Here is a 27,685-nt window from a genome sequence, read left to right on the forward strand (position 1 = left end):
GAATTTGACTTTCAGAAGTAATCACAGAGTTTTGATAAGGTAACAGACAGAATAGACCTCCAGGATCGCAACTTACATGATATCCAGGGAGTGTTCAAGGAGGAGATGTTATCTTTGAAAGGAAACATTAAGACCTTGGAATCACAGGTGCAGAATGGGGACCAGAAAATGAATACCATAGGGAAATTACTAGAAACCTTTGCAGGTCGGGACATTCAGGACATACATGAGACAATGATTAAGAGATTTGAAATTATTGTCCCTATGCCTCAAAGCAGCCTTGAATGCCAGAGAAAGAATACCTGAACTAGAAAAAAATCTAGAGTCATATACCAGGGTTAGGCAGGGACAGGGAGAACCCTATACTGACTTTTTGCAAAGATTAATTAAGGCTCTGAACATAGGAGTAACAGACCCAGAAGCTAGATGACTATTTCTTGAATCGCTGATTTTTGAAAATGCAAACTTAGACTGAAAAAAGATAATTGGGCCTTTAGGGTCTAGATCAGCACCTATGGATGAATGGATCCAGCATACCATGAATTTTCAGACCTTTAACTACAAAGATGAATCTTGGGTAGGCCAAGTGATTTCCAAAATGATGAGAGACATCAACATGCCAAATGTTTTTTTTTTTGTTAGTTTAAATTTTATTTTTTTTATTGTTTTTTTTAATTTTTTATGTAATAAAAAGTAAAAGTCCTTGAGGCATCTGTCTGTCGGTCTCTCACACAGGACACTCAAGTCAATGGGGTAGAACAGGGGGCCCAAGTCTGAGGTTATAAATAATAGAAAATAAAAGATCTGTCTCTAGCAGGGGAACAGATGAGAGGATGGGAGGACAAGACTGGGTGGGACCCAGCAGGGGCAGAGTAGGAACCTCCCCCACCCCCGCTGGACCCCAGCCCTGCCCACTTCAAGGACCCCTCCCATTCAAGGTGCTTGGCAGGAATTCCCCAGCTCCCTAAGGGAAAGGGATTGGGGGCAGGGCTAGGACTGGTCCGAGCTGCTGGGGGAAGAGACATAGATCACTCTTCCCTCCACTCATGGAGGTCTCAGGTCGCGGCCAGGACAATCTTCAGTTCCCCGGGAGGGGGGGGTGGGGGGGTGGGGGGGAGCTGCTGGAAGGAATGAGATAGAACTCGGCTAAGTCAGGAGACAGTTGGGGTCACTGAGAGCTGGGGAGGCAGTGGGGAGGGGGGCTGCTGGATCACAACTGAGCGAGGACAGAGGGAAGCAAAGGACAGAGCCAGGAGCAAGCCCCTGGCGGCGGCGACTGTGGCTTCTGCCCACCCTACATACTTGGGGGTGTCCGATGTAGGGGTAGGGTGAGGGTGTGGAAGCTGAGAGTGCAGGCACCCCACTTGGGGGCACTGCGCCTTGGGGGGGGCCATGGCCCTGGGGGGGGGTGCAGCAGCATCACCTGGGGCAGGTAGGGGTGCCCCAGGGTGTGGGGACGGGGCTGCTGTGACCACAGTTTGGACATGGGCCTGGCTAACATGGGCCATGTTGGTGAAGCCATGGGGCAGCTGCTGGTGGGGATGGATGGCATACACAGCAGCTGGCTGGGGAAAGCTGCTCTGAGGGGACTGGGCAGAAGGTCCCGGTGGTAGAGAAGGAGGTGTGCCTGTTAGGGCCCCTGAATGGTACAGATTCTGCTGTGGCTGTCCACTGCCCAAGTGTGGGGCCTGCCCCGCCTGGTGCTGAACAGGACTGGGGGCCGCATGCTGGGATTGTGGCTGGCTCCCAGTAGGTGTGGTAGCCGGCTGTGGCTGATGACCATGGAGCTGTGTGGCATGGTGTGGATAGGATTGGTGAACAGTGGCATAGAGGGCTTAGGGGGTAGGCTGCTCTGTAGAGGGGTACTGAAAAGTGAAGGAGGACACAATGGCCTGGGTGTGGCTTCCAGATGTCAACATTCGTGGGTTACTTTGAAGCATAGGGGCAAAGACCGGCTGTGAAGGGTAGTGTGCCATGGGCTGCATCATGGCAGGCTGGCCTGGGAACTGCTGTGGGTTGTAGGGGATGTAGGAGGAATAAGGTGTGGCAGCCACTAGGGGTGGGCCAGCAGCAGCAGCAGCAGCCTGCATCATCAGAGGGGCTGAGGCTGGCTGGTGTTGGTCTGAGCGCTGGGGGGGAAGTGAGCCTTTTGCACCCCGGTACTTGCCCTGCTGCCCAGGCACCGAATTGGAAACAGGATATGGATACATCTGAGGTGCCTGCACAGCTGGTCCCATGTGGATCTGAGGTATATATGAGATGTACTGGGGACTGTAGAGCCCACTCTGGCCTGCTGTCAGCACCGGTATGGAAGGTGTTGAGTGAGTACGGGGCCCTGGTGAAGTTGGAGTACTGGTAGATTTGTTCACAGACAGCAGAGGTTTTGTTGGATTGAACTCCTAATGCCAAATGTTTTAATTGTAATAAATTAGGACACCTGAAAAGGGATTGCAGGCAAGTAATTTCTAGGAATAACACTTCATCTGGGAATGAAAGAAATAGGAAACCTTGGCCTTCAGGTATATGTAGGAGGTGTGGTAAAGGATGACAATGGACCAATGAATGCAGATCAACAACAGACAGACAAGGAAACACGACAACGTTGGGAAACTCCTTGAGGGGCTTCTAGCTGGAACCAAGAAAAAAGTGGCCCAGTTGGTCCCAGTAAACGTGGAGGACATGTCGCATGAAAATTAAAAACTCTAGAACCTTCTGTGCAAGGTTCTAAATGATGGCTCAAATTTGGAGGATACGTCAGAAATTCAAATAGGAAATAAGGAGCGTATATTTTGGCAAACTTCTATAAATGATCAGAGACCAAAGCTGTGAGTCCGTATAAATGGAATTGTGATTGCTCGCTTAATAGACACAAGAGTGGAGGTTAGTATCTTCACTCCAGAATTTGGAATACAAATTGGCCTCTTCAAGAGGCAAATGTCCAATTACTAGGAACTGAAACCATATCTTGAGTTAAACAAAGCAAGAGATGGGTAAACTGTATTGGGCCAGAAGGTCAAAGAGGAAAGCTAAGGCCATATGTAGCTGATATTGTAATAAATTTATGGGGCTGTGACCTGCTACAGCAATGGAATACCAGATTAACATTCCTGCAGTCCCAGGAACTCATAATGCTGGGAAGAATGTAATAAGGTCTTGTGCACAAAGGTCACCAGCCATTCAGGCTGTATAAAAACATAAAGCAACTAACAAACAAACCTTTAGAGGTACCAACAGCCCTACCTTTAAAATGGCTTACCGAAAAGCCAATATAAGCTAAGCAATGGATTCTAGCTTAAGATAAATTGCAGGCTTTAGAACAATTGGTACAGGAGCAATTAGATGCTCAACATATTGTGGAGTCAATTAGCCCTTGGAATTCTCCTGTGTTTTCTGTAAAAAAAAATCTGGTAAATGGACAATGGTGACAGATCTAAGGGCTGTCAACAAGGTAATTCAACCTATGGGTCCTCTACAGTCTGGAATTCCTCTGCCTTCTCTGGTACCCAAAGGATGGCCTCTTACAGTTATTGATTTGAAGGATTGCTTCTTCACTATACCTTTACAAGAAAAGGATAGAGAAAAAATTGCCTTCACAGTGCCTACTTATAATAATTCTCAGCCTACTAGGAGATACCAGTGGACTATCCTACCACAGGAAATGCTCAATAGCCCCAGCCTGTGTCAATACTTTGTAGGTCAGCCATTAGAAATAATACGTAAGCAATTCCCTAAGTCTATAATTTACCATTACATGGACAACATTTTGTTATCTGATTCAAACATAGATACTTTAGAAAGAATGTTTGAGGAAGTAAAGATAGTTTTGCCTAAACGGGAATTAGAAATTTCTCCTGAAAAGATTCAAAGAGGATATTCTGTTAATTACACAGGTTACAGAATAGGTTTACAGAAAATTAGAACACAAAAGGAACAAATTAGGAGAGACTAGTTACAGACTCTTGATTACTTTCAAAGATTATTAGGAGATATTTCCAGTCTATGACTGACTGTTGGGATAACACCTGATCTAATAATTCATTTAAACAAAACCTTAGAGGGTAACAAAGATTTGAATAGTCCCAGAGAATTAACAGCTGAAGAAGTAAAGGAACTGACAATGGTTGAGGAAAAATTACAAAAGGCACATGTGCATATGGTGAATCCAAATCTTAGTTGTATTCTCGTCATATTGCCTCCCATAATTTCTCCTATGGGAATTTTAATGAAGAGGGACGATATTATTTTAGAATATGGATATATTTACCACACAAACCAAGTAAAACTTTAAAACTTATGTAGAAAAGGACTCTGAATTAATTACAAAAGGTAAACTGAGACTTTGTCAACTAGTAGGTATAGACCCAGCAGAAATTACAGTGCCTTTCACTACTGATGAAATAGAAAGTTTCTGGGAAGACAATGGACCATGGAAAAGGGCTTGTGCTAATTTTCTGGGAGAAATTAATAGCAACTATCCCAAAAAAGATAGACTTAACCTTATAAAGAGAACTTCTTGGATTCTTCCTCGAATTGTACATGATGCTCCAATAACTGGAGCCTGTACATTTTATACTGATGCAAATAAATCAGGGAAGGCAGGTTACAAATCAGACAAATTGAGTAAGGTGAAACAAAGCCCTTCTAATTCTGTCCAGAAGGCAGAATTATATGCCATTCTTATGGTGTTAAGGGATTTTAAAGAGCCTCTTAATATAGTTACTGATTCACAATATACAGAAAGAGTTATCTTGCATATTGATACCACTGAATTTATACCAGATGATACAGAATTGACTACATTGTTTATCCAGGTACAAGACATAATTAGGAATAGGCTTTGTCCTATGTACATAACACACATCTGATCCCATATGGGTCTGCCTGGTCCTCTAGCACAAGGGAATGCAGAAATTGATCAATTATTGATTTCATAAAAAAAAAACATCACTTCAATAGCAAAGGTTTAAGGAAAGAGTTTTCAATTACATGGCAACAAGCTAAGGAGATTATAAAGGAATGCCCTACTTGCTCTTTCTATAACCAAACACCACTACCTGAAGGGACTAATCCAAAGGGTACTCAAAGGAATGAAATCTGGCAGATGGATGTGTTCCACTTTGTGGAATTTGGCAAATTAAAATATGTACACCACACGATTGACACTTATTCAAGTTTTCAGTGGGATACTCCTTTAAGCTCAGAAAAAGCTGGTTCAGTAATCACTCATTTATTACAAGTCATGGCCATCATGGGTATATCTGCACAAATAAAAACAGATAATGGTCCAGCTTATGTCTCTAGGAAAATTAAATGGATTTTGCTTATTATAATAGTAGGCATGTTACAGGTAGACCTCACATTCCTACAGGTCAAGCAGTTATAGAAAGATCAAATCGAAAGGGATAACAGCAGCAGAAAGACATTGGATAATGGAAAAATCTGGTGAACTAAATCAACCCGTTTATTTCAAAGATGTGCTTACCTCTTAATGGAAGCCAGGAGATGTTCTACATTGACAAAGGGGGTTTGCTCTTGTTTCAACGGGAGAAGAAAAATTGTGAATGCCATCAAAATTAATAAAGGTTCAGTTTGAAGAGGAGAAACCTCTTGGAAAGGAGAAATGACACCTCATCCACAATGATGATAATCATACAGGTAGTAAGAAAATCAGATAGGATGGGGGCAGGGTTCTGTTCTTATCTCCGCAGGAAAAAAGTCATCTTCAAAAAATTCAAGGGACCCTGGATATTTGAATACTGGCAGATGGAAAAATAACTACTCAATAGGGATCATCAAGAAAACTGAATAGGTTCTGTAAGTATAAAAATCAGAGATATATGTTTATATTTCTAAATTTATAGAGCTGGTTTTAAAGTTTGACTCTGGCTCAGTCCCTCTCTAATTCCAAGCCTGTTGTTAAGAGCAAAACCCAGAGTTTCTGGAGTTTCTGTCTCATGTCAAGAGTCATGAGATGGGACAGAAAGAAAAATGAATTTAGAAAACATCTTTGTTTTTCTTCATATCTATCATACATTTCATTGAATATATAGGTACATGTTTATATAAATAATGTTTAAGTTTTCCACAATGAACAATGAGGTTTTCTTGTAGTGATATTTGAAGTTTCCAGGAAGAAGATGGGGCCCCATAACAACTCCACCTGGTTGATATGACGTCATGATACTGATAGTGCTACTACAAGACCTGTTTCGGGTACAAGCTGCACAAGACTGTTCCAACTTGGTTAGCTGATATGGTGCACATCTTTTACAACATTCTGGACAGACCTCCACAAAATACTCAGAGACCATCTGCAATTTTAAAAGACATTGATCTTGAAATTTAATCATCACTTTACTTTCACAGGATCCCCTAGAAAAAAATGTCACCCTCATGACAGCTGGAAGTAATTCTAGAGGACGATGTCCCCTCTCCCAGCAGAGTTTGTTCTCATAATTAGGGACATCATATAGGGGTTGATTATAGTTGCTATACGGTTGAGGATTGGGGGAGGAATTTTATAGGCTCAAGGCTCTTTCTGGGGAAAAAAAGGAAAATTAGATGATGGGATAATAGATTGGTGTTTGTGAGTTATTGTTTATAGACAATTACACTGGATACAAAGTTAAATTATATTGAGTATTGTATGCATGCATGCTTCTACCTCTATTTAAAACATTTTTATGTATGTATGTATATATATATATATATATATATTTGCCAAATTGCAGTGTACATTCCTACCTCTGATCAAGATACTTATCCATTGTTTACATTTGGAGGTCACTGTCCTCAATATTTGCACAGTGTTCATTGTCTTAGTCTTTAAGTTGGATAGGTATTAAGAATTGTAGATCAATAGTCATCTATGTTTGTCATATTTATATTAAGACTAATCAGGTTCTTTAGATACATCCAGATTATATTCTGTATAAATACATAATCTTTTTTTTGTTTTGTTTTTTTATTGAGAAAAGGAGAAAAAAAAACAAGTTTCCACCTCCTCCCAGCCTCCCATTTTCCTCCCCCTCCTCCCCCCCTACGCCCCCTCCTCCCACCCTTCTCCCCCTCCCCCCACTCCTTTCCCCCTCCCACTCCAGTCCAAAGAGCAGTCAGGGTTTTCTGCCCTGTGGTAAGACCTAGGACCTCCCACCTCCGTCCATATCTAGGAAGGTGAACATCCAAACTGGCTAGGCTCCCACAAAGCCATCACATTACGTAGGATCAAACCCCCGTGCCATTGTCCTTGGCGTCTCATCAGCCCTCATTGTTCACCATGTTCAGAGAGTCCAGTTTTATCCCATGCTTTTTCAGTCACAGTCCAGCCAGTCTTGGTGAGCTCTCAATAGATCAGCTCCACTGTCTCAGTGGGTGGGTGCACGCCTCGTGGTCCCGACTTCTTTGCTCGTGTTCTGCCTCCTTCTGCTCCTCATTGGGACTTTGGGAGCTCAGTCCAGTGCTCCAGTGTGGGTCTCTGTCTCTGTCTCCATCCATCACCAGATGAAGGTTCTATGATGATATGCAAGATATTCGTCAGTATTGCTCAAGGATAGGGTCATTTCAGGTTCCCTATTCTCAACTGCCCAAGGAACTAACTGGGGACATCAGCTTGGGCACCTGGGAGCCCCTCTAGGGTCAGGTCTCTTGCCAACCCTAAAGTGGTTCCCTTAACTAAGAATTGTGGTTCCGTGCTCCCCTGTCCAACCTTCCTTTATCCCAATCCTCCTGCTTTCCCAAGGCCCGACCTCCTTCCCTTCTAACTTTTCTCTCCCCATCTCCCCTTACCCCCAACCCACCCCACCCCAAGATCCCAATTTTCTCCCCAGCAATTTTGTTTACTTCCCTTAGCCAAGAGGATAACTATATGTTTTTCCTTGGGTTCCCCTTCTTACTTAGCTTCTTTAGATTCACCTATTGTAGACTCGGTGACCCTTATTTATGGTTAGAAACCAATTATGAGTGAGTACATCCCATGTTCATCTTTTTGGGTCTGGGATACCTCACTCAGGATAGTGTTTTCTATTTCCATCCATTTACATGCAAAATTCGAGAAGTCATTGTTTTTTACCGCAGCGTAGTACTCTAGCGTGTATATGTTCCATACTTTCTTCATCCATTCTTCCATTGAAGGGCATCTAGGTTGTTTCCAGGTTCTGGCTATTACAAATAATACTGCTATGAACATAGTTGAACAAATGCTTTTGTCATATGATAGGGCATCTCTTGGGTATATTCCCAAGAGTGGTATTGCTGGGTCCAGGTGTAGGTTGATCCCGAATTTCCTAAGAAAGCGAAACACTGACTTCCATAGTGGTTGCACAAGATTGCATTCCCACCAGCAATGGATGAGGGTACCCCTTCCTCCACAACCTCTCCAGCAAAGGTTATCGTTGGTGTTTTTGACTTTAGCCATTCTGACAGGTGTAAGATGATGTCTCAAAGTTGTTTTGATTTGCATTTCCCTGATTGCTAAGGAAGTTGAGCACGACCTTAAGTGTCTTTTGGCCATTTGAACTTCTTCTGTTGAGAATTCTCTGTTCAGTTCAGTGCCCCATTTTTTAATTGGGTTAATTAGCATTTTAAAGTCTAGTTTCTTGAGTTCTCTATATATTATGGAGATCAGACCTTTGTCTGTTGAGGGGTTGGTGAAGATCTTCTCCCAGTGAGTAGGTTGCCTTTGTGTCTTAGTGACAGTGTCCTTTGCTTTACAGAATCTTCTCAGTTTTAGTAGGTCCCATTTATTCAATGTTGCTCTTAATGTCTGTGCTTCTGGGGTTATACATAGGAAGCGATCTCCTGTGCCCATCTGTTGTAGGGTATTTCCCACTTTCTCTTCTATCCTTTTCAGTGTGTTCGGGCTGATATTGAGGTCTTTAATCCATTTGGACTTGAGTTTTGTGCACGGTGAAAGATGTGAGTCTATTTTCATTCTTCTACAGGTTGACATCCAGTTGTGCCAGCACCATTTGTTGAAGATGCTTTCTTTCTTCCATTGTATACTTTTAGCTCCTTTATCAAAAATGAGATGTTCATAGGTTTGTGGGTTAAAATCCGGGTCTTCTATACGATTCCATTGGTCGACTTCTCTGTTTTTATGCCAGTACCACACTGTTTTCATTACTGTAGCTCTGTAATAGAGTTTGAAGTCAGGGATGGTAATGCCTCCAGAAGATCCTTTATTGTATAGGATTGTTTTGGCTATCCTGGGTTTTTTGTTTTTCCATATAAAGTTGATTATTGTCCTCTCCAGATCTGTGAAGAATTTTGATGGGATCTTGATGGGGATTGCATTGAATCTATAAATTGCCTTAGGTAGAATTTCCATTTTTACTATGTTGATCCTCCCAATCCAAGAGCAAGGTAGATCCATCCATTTTTTGGTATCCTCTTCAATTTCTTTCTTCAATGCCTTAAAGTTCTTGTCAAATAGATCTTTCACTTCCTTGGTTAGATTTACCCCAAGATATTTAATGCTGTTTGTGGCTATCGTGAATGGTGAAGCTTCTCTGATTTCCCTCTCTGCTTCCCTATCCTTTGTGTATAAGAGGGCGACTGATTTTTTGGAGTTGATCTTGTATCCTGCCACATTACGAAAGCTGTTTATCAGCTGTAAAAGTTCTTTGGTGGAGTTTTGGGGGTCGCTTATGTACACTATCATATCATCTGCGAATAACGAAAGTTTAACTTCTTCCTTTCCAATTCGAATCCCCTTGATCCCATTATGTTGTCTTATTGCTATTGCTAGAACTTCAAGTACTATATTGAAGAGGTATGGAGAGAGTGGACATCCTTGTCGTGTTCCTGAGTTAAGCGGGATGGCTTTGAGTTTCTCTCCGTTTAATTTGATGTTAGCTGTCGGCTTGCTGTATATAGCTTTTATTATATTTAGGTATGACCCTTGTATCCCTAATCTCTCCAAGACTTTTAACATAAATGGATGTTGAATTTTGTCGAATGCTTTTTCAGCATCTAATGAGATGATCATATGGTTATTTTCTTTCAGTTTATTTATATGCTGGATTACATTGATAGATTTTCGTATGTTGAACCAGCCCTGCATCTCAGGAATGAAGCCTACTTGATCATAATGGATAATTTTCCTCATGTGTTCTTGGATTCGGTTTGCCAGTATTTTGTTGAGGATTTTTGCGTCGATGTTCATGAGTGAGATTGGCCTGTAATTCTCTTTCCTGGTTGAGTCTTTGTGTGGTTTTGGTATCAGAGTAACTGTACCTTCATAAAAGGAATTAGGTAATGACCCTTCTGTTTCTATATTGTGAAATACATTAAGGAGTATGGGTATTAGCTCTTCTTGGAAGTTCTGGTAGAATTCCGCATTGAAACCATCTGGTCCTGGGCTTTTTTTGGTAGGGAGGTTTTTGATAACAGCTTCTAATTCTTCGCGACCAACAGGTCTGTTTAGATTGTTCACCTGGTCCTGGTGTAACTTTGGTATATGGTATTTATCTAAAAAAGTGTCCATTTCTTTTACATTTTCCAGTTTTGTGTTATACAGGCTTTTGTAATATGATCTGATGATTCTCTGAATTTCCTCTGTGTCTGTGGTTATGTCCCCCTTTTCATTTCTGATCTTATTAATTTGTGTATTCTCTCTCTGCCGTTTGATTAGTTTGGATAGGGGTTTATCAATCTTGTTGATTTTCTCCAGGAACCAGCTTTTTGTTTCATTGATTCTTTGGATTGTTTTCTGTGTTTCTATTTTGTTGATTTCAGCCCTCAGTTTGATTATTTCCAGTCTTCTACTCCTCCTAGGTGAGTCTGCTTCTTTTTTTTCTAGAGCTATCAGGTGGGCTGTTAAGTCTTCAATATGTGCTTTCTCTGTTTTCTTTAAGTGGGCACTTAGTGCGATGAACTTTCCTCTGAGCACTGCTTTCATAGTGTCCCATAAGTTTAAGTATGTTGTTTCTTTATTTTCATTGGTCATTGTTGGACTCCTTGGTTAGTGATTTTCCTTCTATTACTTTCTGTAAGGCTGGATTTGTGGCTGCATATTGTTTAAATTTGTTTTTATCCTGGAAAATTTTATTTTCTCCATTTATAGTGAACGAAAGCTTGGCTGGGTATAGTAATCTGGGCTTGCATCCATGGTCTCTTAGTTTCTGAAGTACATCTATCCAGGACCTTCTGGCTTTCATGGTTTCCATGGAGAAGTCAGGTGTAAGTCTGATAGGTTTACCTTTATAAGTAATTTGGCCTTTTTCCTTTGCAGCTCTTAATATTCTTTCCTTATTCTGTATGCTTTGTGTTTTGATAATTATATGGCGAGGGGATGTTCTTTTTTGATCCAGCCTATTCGGTGTTCTGTATGCTTCTTGAACCTTCATAGGTATATCTTTCTTTAGGTTGGGAAAGTTTTCTTCTATAATTTTATTAAATATATTTTCTGGACCATTGAGCTGCACTTCTTCTCCTTCTTCTACTCCTATTATTCTTTGGTTTGGTCTTTTTATTGTGTCCCATATTTCCTGAATATTTTGTGATGAGAGTTTGTTGGACTTGCTGTTTTCTTTGATCAGAGTGTTTATTTTCTCTATGGTATCTTCAGAATCTGAGATTCTTTCTTCTATCTCTTGTATTCTGTTGGTTATGCTTGTTTCTGTAGACTCTGTTTGTTTACTTAAATTTTCCATGTCCAGCCGGCCCTCTGTTTGTGTTTTCTTCTTTGCCTCCATTTCAGTTTTCACGTCTTGCACCGTTTCCATTATCTGTTTGATTGTTTTTCCTTGGTTTTCTAGGGTATCATTCACTGATTTATTCAGTTCTTCAAACTTTCTGTTATATTTCTCATCCATTTCTATAAGGGCATTTTTTACATGCTGTTTAAGGGCGTCCATCACTTTCATGAAGTCAACCTTTTCTACTTCTTCTTGATTAAGGTGTTCATGTCCTCCCGTTGTGAGGTCGCTGGTTTCTGGTGGCTTCATGTTGCTTTTCAGCTTGTTGGGCGAATTCTTGCCTTGGCGTCTACCCATCTCTTCTTCCAAATGCTCCCTTATGGATCTTCTTTACCGGATCAGGTCTCCTTGCCTACCCAATGCTGGATCTCCCCAACGTTGTCTCTCCCCAATGCTGGGTCTCCCCAAGGCTGGGTCTCCTGTCGCAGAGAGATCAGGCCTCCGTGCTGATGGGCAGGTGGCAAACAAAGCGCCTACCCTGCTTGGTGCAGGCAGGCCAAAGAAACAAAGGAACGCCCGCCTGCTTGGGTGCCCTGAGGTTTCGGACCCAGTGCCCAGACAGGCTGGGCTGGGTGATGTTATGTGCAGAAAGAGGGCGGTGGGGCAAATTGGGGAGGGTTCTGGATGGAAGCTGGGTGGGCTAGGAAGAAAGAGGAGGTATGCAGGGAGTGGGGGCCCTGCCGAGAGCTCAAGAAGGATAGGGGGCCAAGGAAGCTCTGAATTCCCCTTCCCGGGCTGGCGCCGCAGGGTCAGAAACTCACCCCAACGCTGGGTCTCCTGGCGCCTAGAGATCAGGCCTCCGTGCTGGTGGGCAGGTCGCAAACAAAGCACCTAACCTGCTTGGTGCAGGCAGGCCAAAGAAACAAAGGAACTCCCGCCTGCTTGGGTGCCCCGATGATTCGGACCCAGTGCCCAGGGCTTCGTGATGTTATGTGCAGAAAGAGGGCAGTGGGGCAAATTGGGGAGGGTTCTGGATGGAAGCTGGGTGGGCTAGGAAGAAAGAGGAGGTATGCAGGGAGTGGGGGCCCTGCCGAGAGCTCAAGAAGGATAGGGGGCCAAGGAAGCTCTGAACTCCCCTTCCCAGGCTGGCGCCGCAGGGTCAGAAACTCACCCCAACGCTGGGTCTCCTGGCGCCTAGAGATCAGGCCTCCGTGCTGGTGGGCAGGTCGCAAACAAAGCGCCCAACTTAGGGCTTTTCATGACAATAAGACACATCTGCTCCTGGCAGCACCAAGCTACTTCCTGAGGAAGATGGGCATCAAAGAGGCTCCTTATGGAGTTTGCTAGCGATTTGGGCAAGAAACTGCTCTTGCCTAAACCATTGTGTAAACTGGACATGAAGAACCAATAAAGAGAGAGGATTGTTGAACTTGCCTAAAGTTGAGATGGTCCTTCGGGGTTCCTGCTTCATGAAAGAGTCTACAAGACATTCTGCAGGATACAAAAGAAAGTGACTGAACTGTCTTTGAAATTTCCTGCTTCATGGAAAAGTCTGCTGGATACTATGGGCCTAAAGGCTGAAGATGGATGTTCCGTGGTAAAGAAAATCTTTGGGTGACAGTCCAAGCAGCGAGATGTCTCTGTTATTTCCAGAGTTTTGGAAGTTGCTTACTTATTGTTTACTTAGGTAATATTAAATCCTTCTGGAGTCTTTGATGGAGTTGAAGAATAGATAGATAGCTATAGTTATCATTTTCCTTTGTTATGATAAAAGATAAAATAGATCTAAATATTGTTATTGTGATTCTTGCTTGATAACTGTTCTGTTATATGTAATTTTACTATGTTAAAAAGAAAGCCTTTCTTTTTTGTTTAAACAGAGAAAGGGGAAATGGTGTAGGAGGTTCTTCTGTCTATGTGTTACTTTCACTGGTTGAATAAAGAAACTGCCTTGGCCTGTTGATAGGGCAGCACTTAGATAGGCAGGCAAAACAGAACTGAATGCTGGGAGAAAGACGGCAGGGAGGGAGAGCTGCCATGGAGCATCAAAGTCAGACATGCTGAATCTTTCCAGGTAAGCCATGACCTCATGGTGAACACAGATTAATAGAAATGGGTTAGATCAAGATGTGACAGCCAATAAGAGGCTAGACATAATGGGTCAGGCAGTAATTTAATTAATACAATTTCAGTGTGGTCATTTTGGGGGTTAAGCTAGCCAGGCAATGGGACACAGCCTGTGCTCCTCTTACTACAGGAGATGAAAGCAATTAGAACACAGGTGAAGAGACATGGCATTTCAACTGTCTAGCTACCATCTTCCACTACATTATGTGGCCTGGACAATCAACATTGATCTTTGGACTGATAACATTCTTTTTATCCTCAAAGGAAAAGGATCACATAGTAGCTAGGCCTAGATTTTTTTTCAGTCCTAAACATGTCGTATTTTAAACAGCACTGCATAATGGTCTTTCTACTTGAATGAATAGGACATTCTCCTAATGTTCAGAAAAATCATTTTGTAAATAGCAACAGGATATTAATACCATGTCCAAGAGTATATGAGCAATACAACTGTTATTGATGATGAGTTACTGATCAACTACATCACTTTATTGATAGCCATAATAAAGCCTTTCATGTAGGAAGCTGAACAAGGTCATGAGGTTAGCTGAGTTCTCATGTCCAGGAAACAATTGAACATGAACAACATGCAGGATAGAGTCTCTCATGCTAGAGCAGAATTTCCTGAGATGTGTGCCTGAGTACCCTGGCCCTGCCAGGGATCTGGGACCAAGCAGAAACTTGTGATTTCCTTGGGGTTATAGCTGGGAACCTGAGTCCTGGTTCTCTTTGGGAATTGGTAACAGCATACTCTGAGAAGGTTCTGATCTTATCTGCAGCTGAGGCATCTGCCTGTGTCATCCTGGAGAGTTCTTAACCTATTCTATTCAGAGAATAGTTTGCACAGGAAATGGGTAATATTGCAGAAAACAAAGTTCAAAGGTGGGATTCTCTTCTCCACAAGGGATGTTCCTAAATAAAAGTGTTATTTCAGCCAGGTGTGGTGCTACACACATTTCAATCCCATTACTTTGGAGCTGAAGCAGGCAGATCACTGCCAGTTCAAGAAACTTCTGCTCAGAACATAGAGAGTTGAGAAGGGAGGAAGGGAGACTCAATTCCGGAGACACACTGAGTATCAAATGTACTGTTTTCTGGACAGAATTTCTTGTTGATTGGACCAGGACAATTCTCTTAGGTATTTTTCCCTGGTTCAATTGGAAACCATACATGTGAGCAGAAGACAATAAAAGACAGAGATCCCAGGTAAAAGGGACCCACTGGGCTCTACTTCCTCCCCAACCCTGGGTTCCTACCTCAGCTGGGAGAATTCAAAGTGATGCTGTAGCTTTTCTGCCAAGTCCTTTTCCTGCATGGGCATTTCCCTCTGCCTCCATAGGAACTGAAGACTTTCCTCCAATCTCTTGAGCTCCAGTTCATTAGAAGACTGTGTTGTTAGTGGAGGGTCACAGACCATCATACATCTCTAGGCACATACAAAGGATCCAAATAGCTCGCTGGTCAGCTAGGTAGACAAAACAGTAAAAGCACCCAGGAGAGTTAGAAACCCAGATTCAATTTAGAGACTGATCAGAAACAGAGTAGTCTCCTTTAGCCAATCACACACAAGATCACCTAAATACTTATACTACTACTACTACTACTATCACCACAACCCACACACACAAACACACACACACACACACACAGAGAGAGAGAGAGAGAGAGAGAGAGAGAGAGAGAGAGATGAAGAAAGGAAATGAGGAAAAATGGAAGCCAGTAGAAAGAAATACCATGGCAGAAGAGGACATCTAATATGGGATTCCCCTCTGTATGCTGTTAATATGTTTTATTGTCATTGATTAATACAGAAGATGTTTTCTGTTGATAGCTTAACAGTGTAAAGCCAGGCTTGAAGAGCTATATACAGAGAGTAGTTGGAGCAAAAAAAAAAAAAAAAAAAAAAAAAAGACATTGAGATGTCCCCAGGAAACAGACACACCAGAATCTTGCTAGCAAGCCACGTCACCGTGGTGATTCTGAGATTAATAGAAATGGGTTAATTTAAGATTTAACAAAAAATACACTTAAGCTATTGGCCAAACAGTATTGCAAATAATATAGTTTAGTGTGATTATTTCAAGTCTGGGCAGTCTGAAAATGAACAAGCAGCCTCCAACAACACACTGGTGTGCCAATGTGGGGCTGATTACATCCTTGTAAAACCCAAGAAGCTTGAAAATGAATTCTAGACACAAAGGAAAAGAGATAAGAATGGCTTCTTGGTAGCTGGCATTTTTTTTTTGATGGGCTCTGTTTGTTGGTGGTGAGCAGGAGCACCATGGTTCCTTTAAAAGAAGTTTTCTTTGGTGATATGCAAGATATTTGTCAGTATTGCTATAGGATAGGGTCATTTCAGGTTCCCTATCCTCAGCTGCCCAAGGAACTAACTGGGGGCATCGCCGTGGGCTCCTGGGAGCCACTCTAGGTTCAAGTCTCTTGCCAACCCTAAGGTGGCTCCCTTAACTAAGAATTGTGCTTCCGTGTTCCCCTATCCAACCTTCCTTTAGAACCTTCATCTGGTGATGGATGGAGATAGAGACAGAGACCCACACTGGAGCACTGGACTGAGCTCCCATGGTCCCAATGAGGAGCAGAAGGAAGGAGAACATGAGCAAAGAAGTTGGGACCACGAGGGGTGCACCCACCCACTGAGACAGTGGAGCTGATCTATTGGGAGCTCACCAAGGCCAGCTGGACTGTGACTGAAAAAGCATGGGATAAAACCGGACTCTCTGAACATGGCGAACAATGAGGACTGATGAGAAGCCAAGGACAATGGCACTGGGTTTTGATTCTACTTAATGTGCTGGCTTTGTGGGAGCCTAGCCAGTTTGGATGTTCACCTTCCTAGATATGGACAGAGGGGGGAAGACCTTGGACTTACCACAGGGCAGGGAACCCTGACTGTTCTTTGGACTTGAGAGGGAGGGGGAGAGGAGTAAGGGGAGGGGGAGAAGGGTGGGAGGAGGGGAAGAAGGGTGGGAGGAGGGGGAGGGAAATGGGAGGCTGGGAGGAGGCAGAAACTTGTTTTTTTTTCCTTTTCTCAATAAAAAAAATATTAAATAAATAAATAAGAAAAAGAATAAAAGAAGTTTTCTTGATTTGGCAGTAGCAAAAACAAGTGTGGTTTCAAAATGCAGGCTCCCTGGTGTGTGCTGTCAGCATGAACTCTGGCCCTTTCAGGAGGCCAAGCACTTGAATAGGGTTTTTGAGTAGTGTGCTGCAAGTTATTTGGTGGCAACATGGGGCAACTGGTTACCAGAGTTGAGGCACTGAGTGTGGCTCCCTCCCAATAGTCCGAGATTCAGTGAACAGACCTCTGCCATTTGGATTAGGTGGAGCCAAAAGGCAAAGCAGCCTTAGGCCTAGCCACACCACTTTGCATTTTAAGAAGCTGTCCTGGTCAGAAAAGGAGTACAGATACACAATAAAGACAAATTCAGATGAAAATGAACTCTAAATGGATCACAGTGTTGGATAAATATATATAGCTTTGGGAGGGAGAAGAAAAAGAATATATTCAGTTATAAAAGAAAATGAATTGTTACAAAATGTCTTTGAGGAGATAAAATTGTTGTAATAAGAGTGGTGGGGCTGCGTCCCCAGCACCCCGGCCGCCTGGCTTGCTTATGCCCCAAAATAACAACACACAAACTGTATTCATTTAAACACTGCTTGACCCATTAACTCTAGCCCTTACAGGCTAATTCTCATATCCCGATCAACCCATCTCTAATAATCTGTGTAACATCAGTCTTACCGGGAAAGATTCAACATGTCTGACCTGGCAGCTTGCTTCCTGGCATCTGGCCCAGAGAGGGGAAGCATAGCGTCTCTGAGCTCACTTCCTCTTCCTCCCAGCATTCTGTTCTGTTTACTCCTCCCACCTATGTTTTAACCTATCAGGGCCAAGCAGTTTCTTTATTGCTTAACCAATGAAATCAACAGATTGATATATGACACTCCCACATCATAAAATTCAGAGTTATAGATAATAGGAGTAAAGAAAAATAAGCCACATAAAGATAAAATATACAAAGCGATTCTTGATTATGTATCTTATTGTGTTTTCTCTGAATTTTTTATTGTGAATGAGCTAACTACACAGAGATATTTCATTGTATAGACTGCTAAGTTAAACCAACATATATATTTTAAAGTTATCTTGACTTCAAAATTTGGGTCTAAAGATTTGTTGTCTTGGAAAAGAGATTCCTTTGTTTCCACAAAGGATGAGAACTTGTGGGTTCCTTCCAGACTAATGTTGTTTGATGGTCCAAGATCCCCCCAAAAGTTACTGTGAACACCCCCCAAAATTACTTCACCCAACAAAAAGCAGGAAGTTGTGGAAAGAACTACATCCTAATTCCCTAAATATTGTTTATAAATGTGTTTATATTTAAAGGGGCATTTGCTATAGAGATGGGTACTTTGCATTGGTATAGATCTTTGTTCAATGATACAAATTTTAGGTCAGTTTTGTTATTTGTACATTTATTCTCTTGATTAAAGTGTTGTATTTGTGAAGCTCATTTAAAAATGTAGTGTATAATTAAGAAATATAGGCTAATAATAGTCATCTACAATGATCAAGATTGTCATGTTAGTTCGGTTTTCTAGATATATAGAGATATATTTCAGTTAGATAATCTTCAAACCTTTCAAAGATTAACAGAATATGGCATTTACAATGTTTTAAAAACTTAAAACTTTTCATGACACATCTACTCCTGGCAGCACCAGTCTACTTTGAGAGGATGATGGACATCAAAGAGTCTCCTCATGGAGTTTGTTAATCATGAGTATAAGAAACTGTTCTTACCTGAACTGCCTGACTGGACTTGCAGAACTCATAGAAAAATGACTACTGAAGATGTCTGAAGAAGGTGAGACAGTCTTTCCGGGTTCCTGTGTCATGAACAAGTCTGCCAGACATTCTGCAGGATACAGAAGAATGTGACTGACAAACTACCAATATACATGGAACTGTCTTTGAAATTTTTTGCTTCATGGAAAAGTCTGCCGGATACTATGTGCCTATGGGCTGAAAATGGGAAGCCTCAAAGTTACAGAAGAAATTTGACTGTCCAGGCAGCGAGATGTCTGTCAATTCTGGAATTTTAGAAGCTGCTTACAATGCACTTCCTGTTTATTTATGTAATATATCCTTCTGGAGTCTTTGATGTCTTTGAAGGAGTTGAAGAACAGGTACCTACAATTATAATGTTACTTAGTTAATATAAAAGATAAAGTAGATACAAATATTGTAACTATAGTTCTTGCTTGATAACTGTTTTGTTATATGCAATCTTGCTATGTTAAAGTTAAAACCTTACTTTTTAATTAGAAAGAAATGGGAAGGTAATGTGGGATTCCCCTCTGTATTCTGTTAATCTGTTTTATTGCCATTGGTTAATAAAGAAGCTGTTTTCGCTCAATGGCTTAACAGAGTAAAGCCCAGATGACAGACAGAGAGAAAGAAAGATAGATAGATTAGATAGATAGATAGATAGATAGATAGATAGATAGATAACCCACAGGAGACAGATGCACTGGCACCTTGCCAGCAAGCCACAGCCATGTGGTGATACACAGATTAATAGAAATGGGATAATTTAAGATATAAAAGTTATCCAGAAATATACATAAGCTACTGGCCAAACAGTATTGCAGATAATATAGTTTCTGTGTGGTTATTTTGAGTCAGGGCAGTTTGGAAATGAACAAGCAGCCTCTATCAACACACATCAGTTTTCAGACTAACCACACAAGACCTTTCAGAAGAGTCTCACAACTCACACATAATTCCCTGGGGAGAAATACTGTTGACCAGACTGTTTTGAGCTAGTTAGAAAATTCTCCTCCTGAAGGCCCAAGTCTCACCCCATCCACCACCAGCTTGTCAAAAGCCCACAGCAGATAATCCAACAACCCCAGACTATACACAGCTGGATGGGGGAACTGTCCAGCACCACTCACAGAAAAGAGGCTGACAAACTGCTACTCAACTTCTATTACTGTAAACCAAGAGCTGGGGAATGGGAAGAGAAAATATTGGGATGCGGGAAAAAAGGAGAGGGCCACATGTCAACCACAACCATGACTGTGAGAAGCACTCATTTGGCACGTGCATGGGGGTCTCCTCCTTGCAAACTGCTTCACACGAGTGATCTCACAAGAGCCCTGCTGAGTGAATGAGCCCCAGGACCAGGAACTCACTTACTCAAAGCTCTGTGCACAGAATGCTACCTATCATAATGACATGTAGGTGTATGATATGTTATTGATCCTTCTCTAGACTGCAACTTCAAACAGAGACTCAGGCTTGCCAATAATTCAGTTTCTCATGAGAGGCTAACGTCCCAGAAGTATTTGTGCATGAACACTGAAATAAACACCTCAGGTAGCATGAGGTGGGTGGCTGGATGGGAACATGGATAAGTAAGGTGATGGGTGAAATCACAGATGGGTAGATGGGCAGAGAGGCAGTCAAATGGGCAAAAGGTGCCCAACTTTACCCTGACTTATTTGTCTGCCCCTACCTCTTGTTGCTGGGTCTTGAGGCCACTAGTCTCTTCCTCTCGGTCCTTACAGATCACATTCAAGTCCTCCAAGTGGTGCTTCAGTAGGAGCCAGTCACCCAGACATCCAGCAGTTTCTTTTTCTCCTGCCTCAGCATGTACAACTTCTCCAGTTGAGTCCGCTCCACTAGGAGCCAGCTGTGCAGACTGCTGGAGATGCTCTGCATAGAAAGATCCTGCCAGCATCCTCCTGCCACCCCTGCCTCCAGGAACACCTGCCTCCAGCTAACAATCTCTTTCACATGTAGGAATACTAGGTCCAAGGAACAAAAGTCCAAGAGATGCATGCTAAGGCTGCTTGCTAAGAAGCAGAAAGGCTAGAACCAGAGTTGGGGATGCTCCATCCAGAGAGAAATGAAGGCAGAGATGGTCATTTCACAACTTTTGGGGTCCATGTCAAGATGGGCACTTACTGATAGAAAACTGTCTCCTTGGTCAGCTCACTGAACTTCTCTGAGGTCTCAGTGTAATCAGCTTCCAAGGTCCTTAGTTCTGACATGACCTGTGCATGCTCCAACTTCAGTTTTTCATAGAAAGGATTTGGCTTGTGGTAGGGCCTAGAAACAGGAGGGAAAAACCTTGTGAACGGAGGCCTCAAGGATCATGGGAACTCACGTTGTATCCTGGTCTACTACAGTACAGTGAATGCCACATTCTGCATCCTATGTACAGGGACCTCCTGGTGCTTTTAAACTTGTTATCTTGGCACTAGATCAGCTGGCTTCACAGATGGAGGATGCCATGGTTGCTTGTGTTCACTGAGTATGCTTAGAGATTCAGTGTAGCTCTCCATGTTACCAGGGTTTATGCTACACGTCTTGCCACACCAAATATTACAATGACATTTCTCCCACTTCAGAAGAGCGATTCTAGGTCCCCTGTGACTATTACACAGGATTGTGATATAAATTCCCACAAGGGATTTCTAGGGGTCATAAAGGTGAGTATGTAGAACAAGAGTTGTGCTGCTTAAAGTGGGGTTTTCTGACCCCTAGCACCACCTGGAAATTGGTACAGGCAAATCCTCATGTCCCTTATAGACCCCTGGATCTCAGAGTCTCTATGGACAAACAAACCTGAAAATGCATGTCTGTGTGTGATGTGGGAGTGTCATATATCAATCTGTTGATTTCATTGGTTAAGCAATAAAGAAACTGCTAGGCCCATTTGATAGGCCCACCCTTAGGTGGGTGGAGTAAACAGAACGGAAGGCTAGGAGAAAGAAGCTGAGTCAGGAGTCGCCATGATTTTCCCATTCCAGGCAGATGCAAGTTAAGATCATTCCTGGTAAGCCAGCTCGTGGGCTACAGCAGATTATTAGAAATGGGCTAGTCCAGGTGCGAGAGCTAGCCTAGAAAAGGCTAGATAGAAATGGGCCAAGCAGTGTTTAAAAGAATACAGTTTCCGTGTAAATTATTTCGGGTAAAGCTAGCAGTGGGGGCGGCCGGGTGCCGGGGAATGCAGCCTCGCCGCCCCTACTACTACATGTGCGCACACACACACACACACACACACACACACACACACACAAATGAAAACCCAAACACATTAGGGAGAGGAAGCAGATAGGGGGAGAGAGGAAGAGAGAGAGAGAGAGAGAGAGACAGAGACAGAGACAGAGACAGAGACGGGGGAGGGAACCATGTTTGCATGCTAAAGAGATTCATGGAGCATTATTGTCTAAGAGTATGAGGCACAAAGCTAGAGAGAAACTGTGATGAGTCCCAGGACTTCTAGTCATGCACACAGATGGACAAAGTGGGAACAGGTCTCTCCAGCCTCTACCAGGAGCTTCCAGTACACAATCAGCTTTCAGACAAGTTCAAAGACTCACACAAACTCACAGCAGCTAGTATCCACCCAAGCCACCACCTGTCAGGTCCTTCCCAAATGCACTCAGGGATCGGGGAAGGGCACATGACTATCTCAATCCCTTAGCCGTGTGACTCAGACCACAGGGTCTGGTTTTCATTTGGAGAAAGAAGAACAGCTAGAGTCACCATCTCCCTCCCCCCAAGCTTCAGGTCTGCCTCTGCTGAGAAGAATTTAAGACATGGGTCACACTGGAGGTCCAGTACCTGAGAACCCAAAACCTTAAAGGAAAACGGTGAGGGTGACATTGCTGAAGGTCCCATGAAGACTGAAACAATGAATACCTGTTCTCCATGGTATCTTCACTGATGAAGGGCAGGTGGTCTTGCCGCTCATTTCTTTGGCTTGTAATCAGCTGTAGTTCTGTGGTCAGCCTCTCCACGTCCTGCTTCATCTGCTTCTTGGTGAGGAGCATTGGGTGGGATTTTGGCGCCATAGCAACATCTGTGGGTAGACAGAACACAAGAGAAACTGCACAGGACAAGACATAGAGGACAGACAGACACCCTGAGGCCCAAACAGAAAGATCAAGTTTGGAACCAAGTAACAAACCAAATTTTTTGGCCTGGTTGAGTTGCACCCTCTGTGGATGTAATCTTTCCCATCACTATGTAGAGATGTGGCTACATAAGAAGCCAGGGGTTTTCTCTGCCTCCCTACACGTTTCAGGTGAAAACAGAGGTCACCTCTTCAGGCTTATTCACAGAAGCACAGGATGCAACATGGCCCAGGGCCCTGAATCCTGCCCGTGGTTTCAGAAGCCAGGAGAAAAATGACAGCGTGCACAAGCACTCAGGTGCTGTGAGGACCCCAGATCTCCTGCCTGGAAGGGTTGTGAATTGAAAAGTCATGCAGGGGTAGAACATGATCAGCAGACTCACTAAGTCACCCCACTGACAGCCCAGAACATGGGAGCTGGCATCAAAGAGTCGATCTCTGCGCTAGTAGCATGCCTCTGAGAGTTGTTTGGCTACCCTAGAGAACTGTCTGCCCCCCTCAACTGCTGATCAGAACCCTAAGTGGGCCACTGTCAGGGAGAGGTGGTCAGAGGAATTCTGCTGTACAGTCTGAGGACACAATGTCTTAGCCAGAAGCACTTTTCTCTCCATGTGACTAGTGTCAGAGAGCCACTAAACCTAAAGGAAGCTGCTGAGTGTGAGGTGCAGTAAGGCATGTCCTAAGGTGGGGACACATTAGTGCCTCCCTGCCTTCTGCTGTTTGTTCTCCTTCTGTCCCCAAACCCCAGTAAATGTAGAAGCTAGATACTCCCACATAACAGTTTTGGCATGGCCAGCTCCTAGATTAGGGAACTGATAAACTAATGTTCTGGAATCCTTGAATTTTAGGAATTATGATAAACAAGAGATCCCATTTGCATCTCAGAGTCTCTAGCTCCTCTGCCCCATTACTGGAGGGCCCACCTCCTCCAGGAAGCTCAACATCTCCTTCCCAGGACTCACTGTTTCTATCCAGAGCATTCATTTGATCTTGTTTACTCTTCTGCATCTGTCTGCTTCCTGGATGATGATCACCATTCTCTCTCCAAAGTAGACTCCTCAGTCTTGACAACATCTCTAATGGTGTACCCTACAGGCACTGAAGGAATGGCCTAAAGGCAGCTGGTATTGCAACATCACTGGTGGCATCACGGGATTCCAGGAGCTTTCCAGGATACAATGGATTGTGCAGAGAAGAGACTGCTGATGTCATGGGGAACAGCCTTTGCCACCATGCAAATTAGCTTTCCTGAAATGACCAGAAGCCCAGGTTCCCTTTCCAGGAGCCTCTCTTAGAACACAGGAGAAGATCTTCAGCACCTCTTCATTTTAAAGCTAGAGTTCCCTTAGGCCCATAGTACTTTCCATTTTGAGAAATAAGCTATGCTTTTCAAATAGTGCCCAGAAACTTCTTGTTCCTTCCGTAATATCACTCTATTCATCAATATGAGCAATTAAATATTCCTGAGAAGTCATATTAGGATAAATGTAGATGAGAAAACATCATGTTCCCGAAGTACAAGTGTTTGACAACACATACAGAAGGACCTGCAGGGCTGGCTACAGTGTAGGATTTGGTTTAAGGGTACAGTCATAGAAGCCATAGGCTTAGATTTAGAAAACTGTCCCAGGTGCACTTAGAGAATGCACTCATCAGGCTACTGGCAAAAGTGTGATGATCCATTGGCAGAGGAAAGCTGAAATAGTGGATCCACCATGATGAAAGGCCTCAGGCTGAGTGTGATGCTCTCCACACTGCACGAAAGACACCAAAGCAAAATTGTAAGTTACAGGGCTTTCTAAGTTACAGTGAGGGTCTGACTAATGGAGGAAAAAGAAGGATAGTGGGAAAATAAAGACAACAACTATAGATATATCTCAGTTGGCAGAGTGCCTGCCTAGCATGTAGCAAGTCCTGTGTTCAATGACTAGTGCTGTCCTCACTGGTCTTGGTGGCTCCACTTATAATCTCAGCACTTGTGAAGTGTAAGCAGGATGACCTAAGCTCAAGGTGAACCTGCAAAGCCAGTGTGAGGACACCTTGGGAGACATTAGACCCTTCCTCAAAAAATAAACCAGAAACCAACCCTACCTTTAAGGCCTCACTTCCCAATCCTTTCTAATAAAAAGAACTTACCATTCTCCCTAACAGTCTTTCATCTTATGGAGATGTACTGGTAGGTAGAGTCATCTTTGTAATTTAAGGACATTGCTCTTGCCTTTCCTTAGATCCACATAGAGGCCGAATGAAAGTGGGTTTGGCCATATTATCTACTGAGTAATACCCACTTCTGCTAGCATAGTACAATGCCTATGACAAACTCATGTAACTATTGGCTATAAAAAAACAAAACAAGGAAGTTCACCTTTTTATCTGTGGGGCCTCAGACTACCAGGTGTCCCTGTTCCTGTGTTGAGGAAATCAACCCAGACTGGTGAGTGTGTGTCATCCTGGGGCAGACGGTCAGGGCAGGGAGCACAGGGCCCCTCCAGCTCCTGCTGCAGGGGCTTCTTTGATCCACAAGACCCTGCCTCCCCCAAGCCTACCCTATTGTCTGTGAGGTTCTTGGCCCAGGAACAGTTCCAAGACAAAAACAGATTTAAACAATACTTAGCCACAAACCCAGCCTTACAGAAAATACTAGAAGGAAAACCACAAACCAAGGAAGCCAACAACACCCATAATAACAGAAGCATCTAACAACCCTCCACCAGCACAACTAAAAGAAGGGAAACACACAAACACTACCACCAAGAAAAATAACCAGAGTTAGCAACCACTGGTCATTAATATCACTTAATATCAATGGACTCAATTCACCTATAAAAAGGCACAGGTTAAGAAAATGGACACGAAAACAGGATCCAACATTCTGCTGTTTACAAGAAACACACCTCAACCTCAAAGACAGACACTACCTCAGAGTAAAGGGTAGGGAAAAGGTTTTCCAATCAAATGGACCAAAGAAACAAGCGGGTGTGGCTATACTAATAGCTAACAAAATTGATTTCAAACTAAAATCAATCAGAAGAGATGGAGAAGGACACTTTATACTCATAACAGGAACAATTCATCAGAAGGAAGTCTCAATCCTGAATATCTATGCCCCTAATATAAAAGCACCCACATATGTAAAAGAAACATTACTAGAAATCAAAGCATACATCAAACCCCACACTGAACTTATAGGAGATTTTGACACTCCTCTCTCACCAATGAACAGGTCAACTAGACAGAAACGTAACAGAGAAATAAAAGAACTAACAGATGTAATGAACCAAATGGACTTAACAGGCATCTATAAAACATTACACCCAAACGGAAAAGAACATACCTTCTACTCAGCATATCATGGAACCTTCTCAAAAATTGATCACATAATTGGTAACAAAGCAAACATCCATAGATACAAAGAAATTGTAGTAACCACCTGTGTACTATCGGATCATCATGGAATAAAGTTAGAATTAAACAACAATTCTACCCCCAAAAATCCTAGAAACTCATAGAAACTGAACAGTCAACTACTGAACCATTTCTGGGTCAAGGAATACATAAAGAAAGAAATTACGGTCTTCCTTGAATTCAATGAAAATAAAGACACATCATATCCAAACCTATGGGACACTATGAAAGCAGCGCTAAGAGGAAAGTTCATAGCACTAAGTGCCCACATAAAGAAAATGGAGAAAGCACACATTAAAGACTTAACAGCACACCTGAAAGCTCTAGAAAAAAGAGGCAGATTCACACAGGAGGAGTAGAAGACTGGAAATAATCAAACTGAGGGCTGAAATCAACAAAATAGAAACACAGAATACAATCCAAAGAATCAATGAAACAAAAAGCTGGTTCTTGGAGAAAATCAACAAGATCGACAAATCCCTATCCAAACTAATCAAAAGGCAGAGAGAAAACATGCAAATTAACAAGATCAGAAATGAAAAGGGAGACATAACCACAAACACAGAGGAAATTCAGACAATCATTAGATCTTACCACAAAATTCTGTAAGCCACAAATTGGAAAATGTGATAAGTACCATATACCAAAATTAAATCAAGACCAGGTGAACAATTTAAATAGACCTATAAGTCATGAAAAATTAGAAACTGTCATCAGAAATCTCCCTAGCAAAAAAAGCCCAGGACCAGGTGGTTTCAATGCAGAATTCTACCAGAACTTCCAAGAAAAGCTAACACCTATACTCCTTAATGTGTTTCACAAAATAGAAACAGAAGGGTCATTGCCAAACTCCTTTTATGAAGCTACAGTTACCCTGATATAAAACCCTCACAAAGACTCAACCAAGAAAGAGAAGTAGAGACCAATCTCACTCATGAACATCGATGAAAAAATTCTCAATAAAATACTGGCAAACCAAATCCAGACTACATCAAAAAAAAATTATCCATTATGATCAAGTAGGCTTCATCCCAGAGATGCAGGGCTGGTTCAACATACGAAAATCTATCAATGTAATCCATCATATAAATAAACTGAAGGATAAAAACATATGATCATTTCATTAGATGCTGAAAAAGCATTTAACAAAATTCAACACCCCTTTATGATAAAGGTCTTGGAGATGCCCTTCTTCCTCCCTTCCACGGGGCCACGGGATCAGCCAGCTCAGCCTGTTTGGGCACTGGGACAGGTGCTGGGGACAAAGGGCGGTAGGAGTTCCTTTGCTTTGGTAGCCTGCCTGCAGAAAGGTAGGCCTTTTGTCAGCGAGGTCCATGGCCAGCAAGGGAACCTGATCCTGTTTCAGAAGACCCATTGGATAGCATTTGTAGGAGGAGATGGGCAGGCGCCAAGGCAAGAATTCCTCCATCAATCTGAAACAATGTGAAAACACCAAAACCCAATGATTTTGCAACAGAAGGACTTGAACACCATAATTCAAAAAAGTGGAAAAAATTGACATTATGAAAGCAATAGAGTCCCTTAAACAGCATGTAAAAAATG

The 27,685-nt window shown here is 42.6% G+C and overlaps 1 protein-coding gene and 1 pseudogene across 1 annotated transcript; both read right to left on the reverse strand.

The window, feature by feature from the left end:
• Positions 1–1,140: 1,140 nt before the first annotated feature.
• On the reverse strand, positions 1,141–16,163 carry LOC121434902 (annotated as a pseudogene).
• Positions 16,164–18,630: 2,467 nt separating this feature from the next.
• Positions 18,631–23,739, reverse strand: LOC121434903 (disks large homolog 5-like). The gene is made up of 4 exons (XM_041633900.1): positions 23,680–23,739; positions 22,504–22,663; positions 20,761–20,904; positions 18,631–18,703 (listed from the first exon to the last, which is right to left on the reverse strand). Exons 1-4 carry the CDS (start codon positions 23,723–23,725, stop codon positions 18,631–18,633), a joined length of 423 nt encoding a protein of 140 aa, XP_041489834.1. The 5' UTR covers positions 23,726–23,739.
• Positions 23,740–27,685: the final 3,946 nt, after the last annotated feature.

This window comes from Microtus oregoni, unplaced genomic scaffold (assembly GCF_018167655.1).
Source record: "Microtus oregoni isolate MIOR12 unplaced genomic scaffold, Mior012 000045F_ref0000178, whole genome shotgun sequence".
NCBI classification, from domain to species: domain Eukaryota; kingdom Metazoa; phylum Chordata; class Mammalia; order Rodentia; family Cricetidae; genus Microtus; species Microtus oregoni.

Coding starts and splice junctions, on each gene's coding strand:
- LOC121434903 (XM_041633900.1), bottom strand. CDS start 23,725: ATGCAGAAGAGTAAACAAGATCAAATGAATGCTCTGGATAGAAACA. Junction 22,664..23,679: donor GAATGCTCTGGATAGAAACA/GTGAGTCCTGGG, acceptor GTCTACCCACAG/ATGTTGCTATGGCGCCAAAA. Junction 18,704..20,760: donor AAGGAGACAGTTTTCTATCA/GTAAGTGCCCAT, acceptor TGTATCCTGCAG/AATGTCTGGCAGACTTGTTC.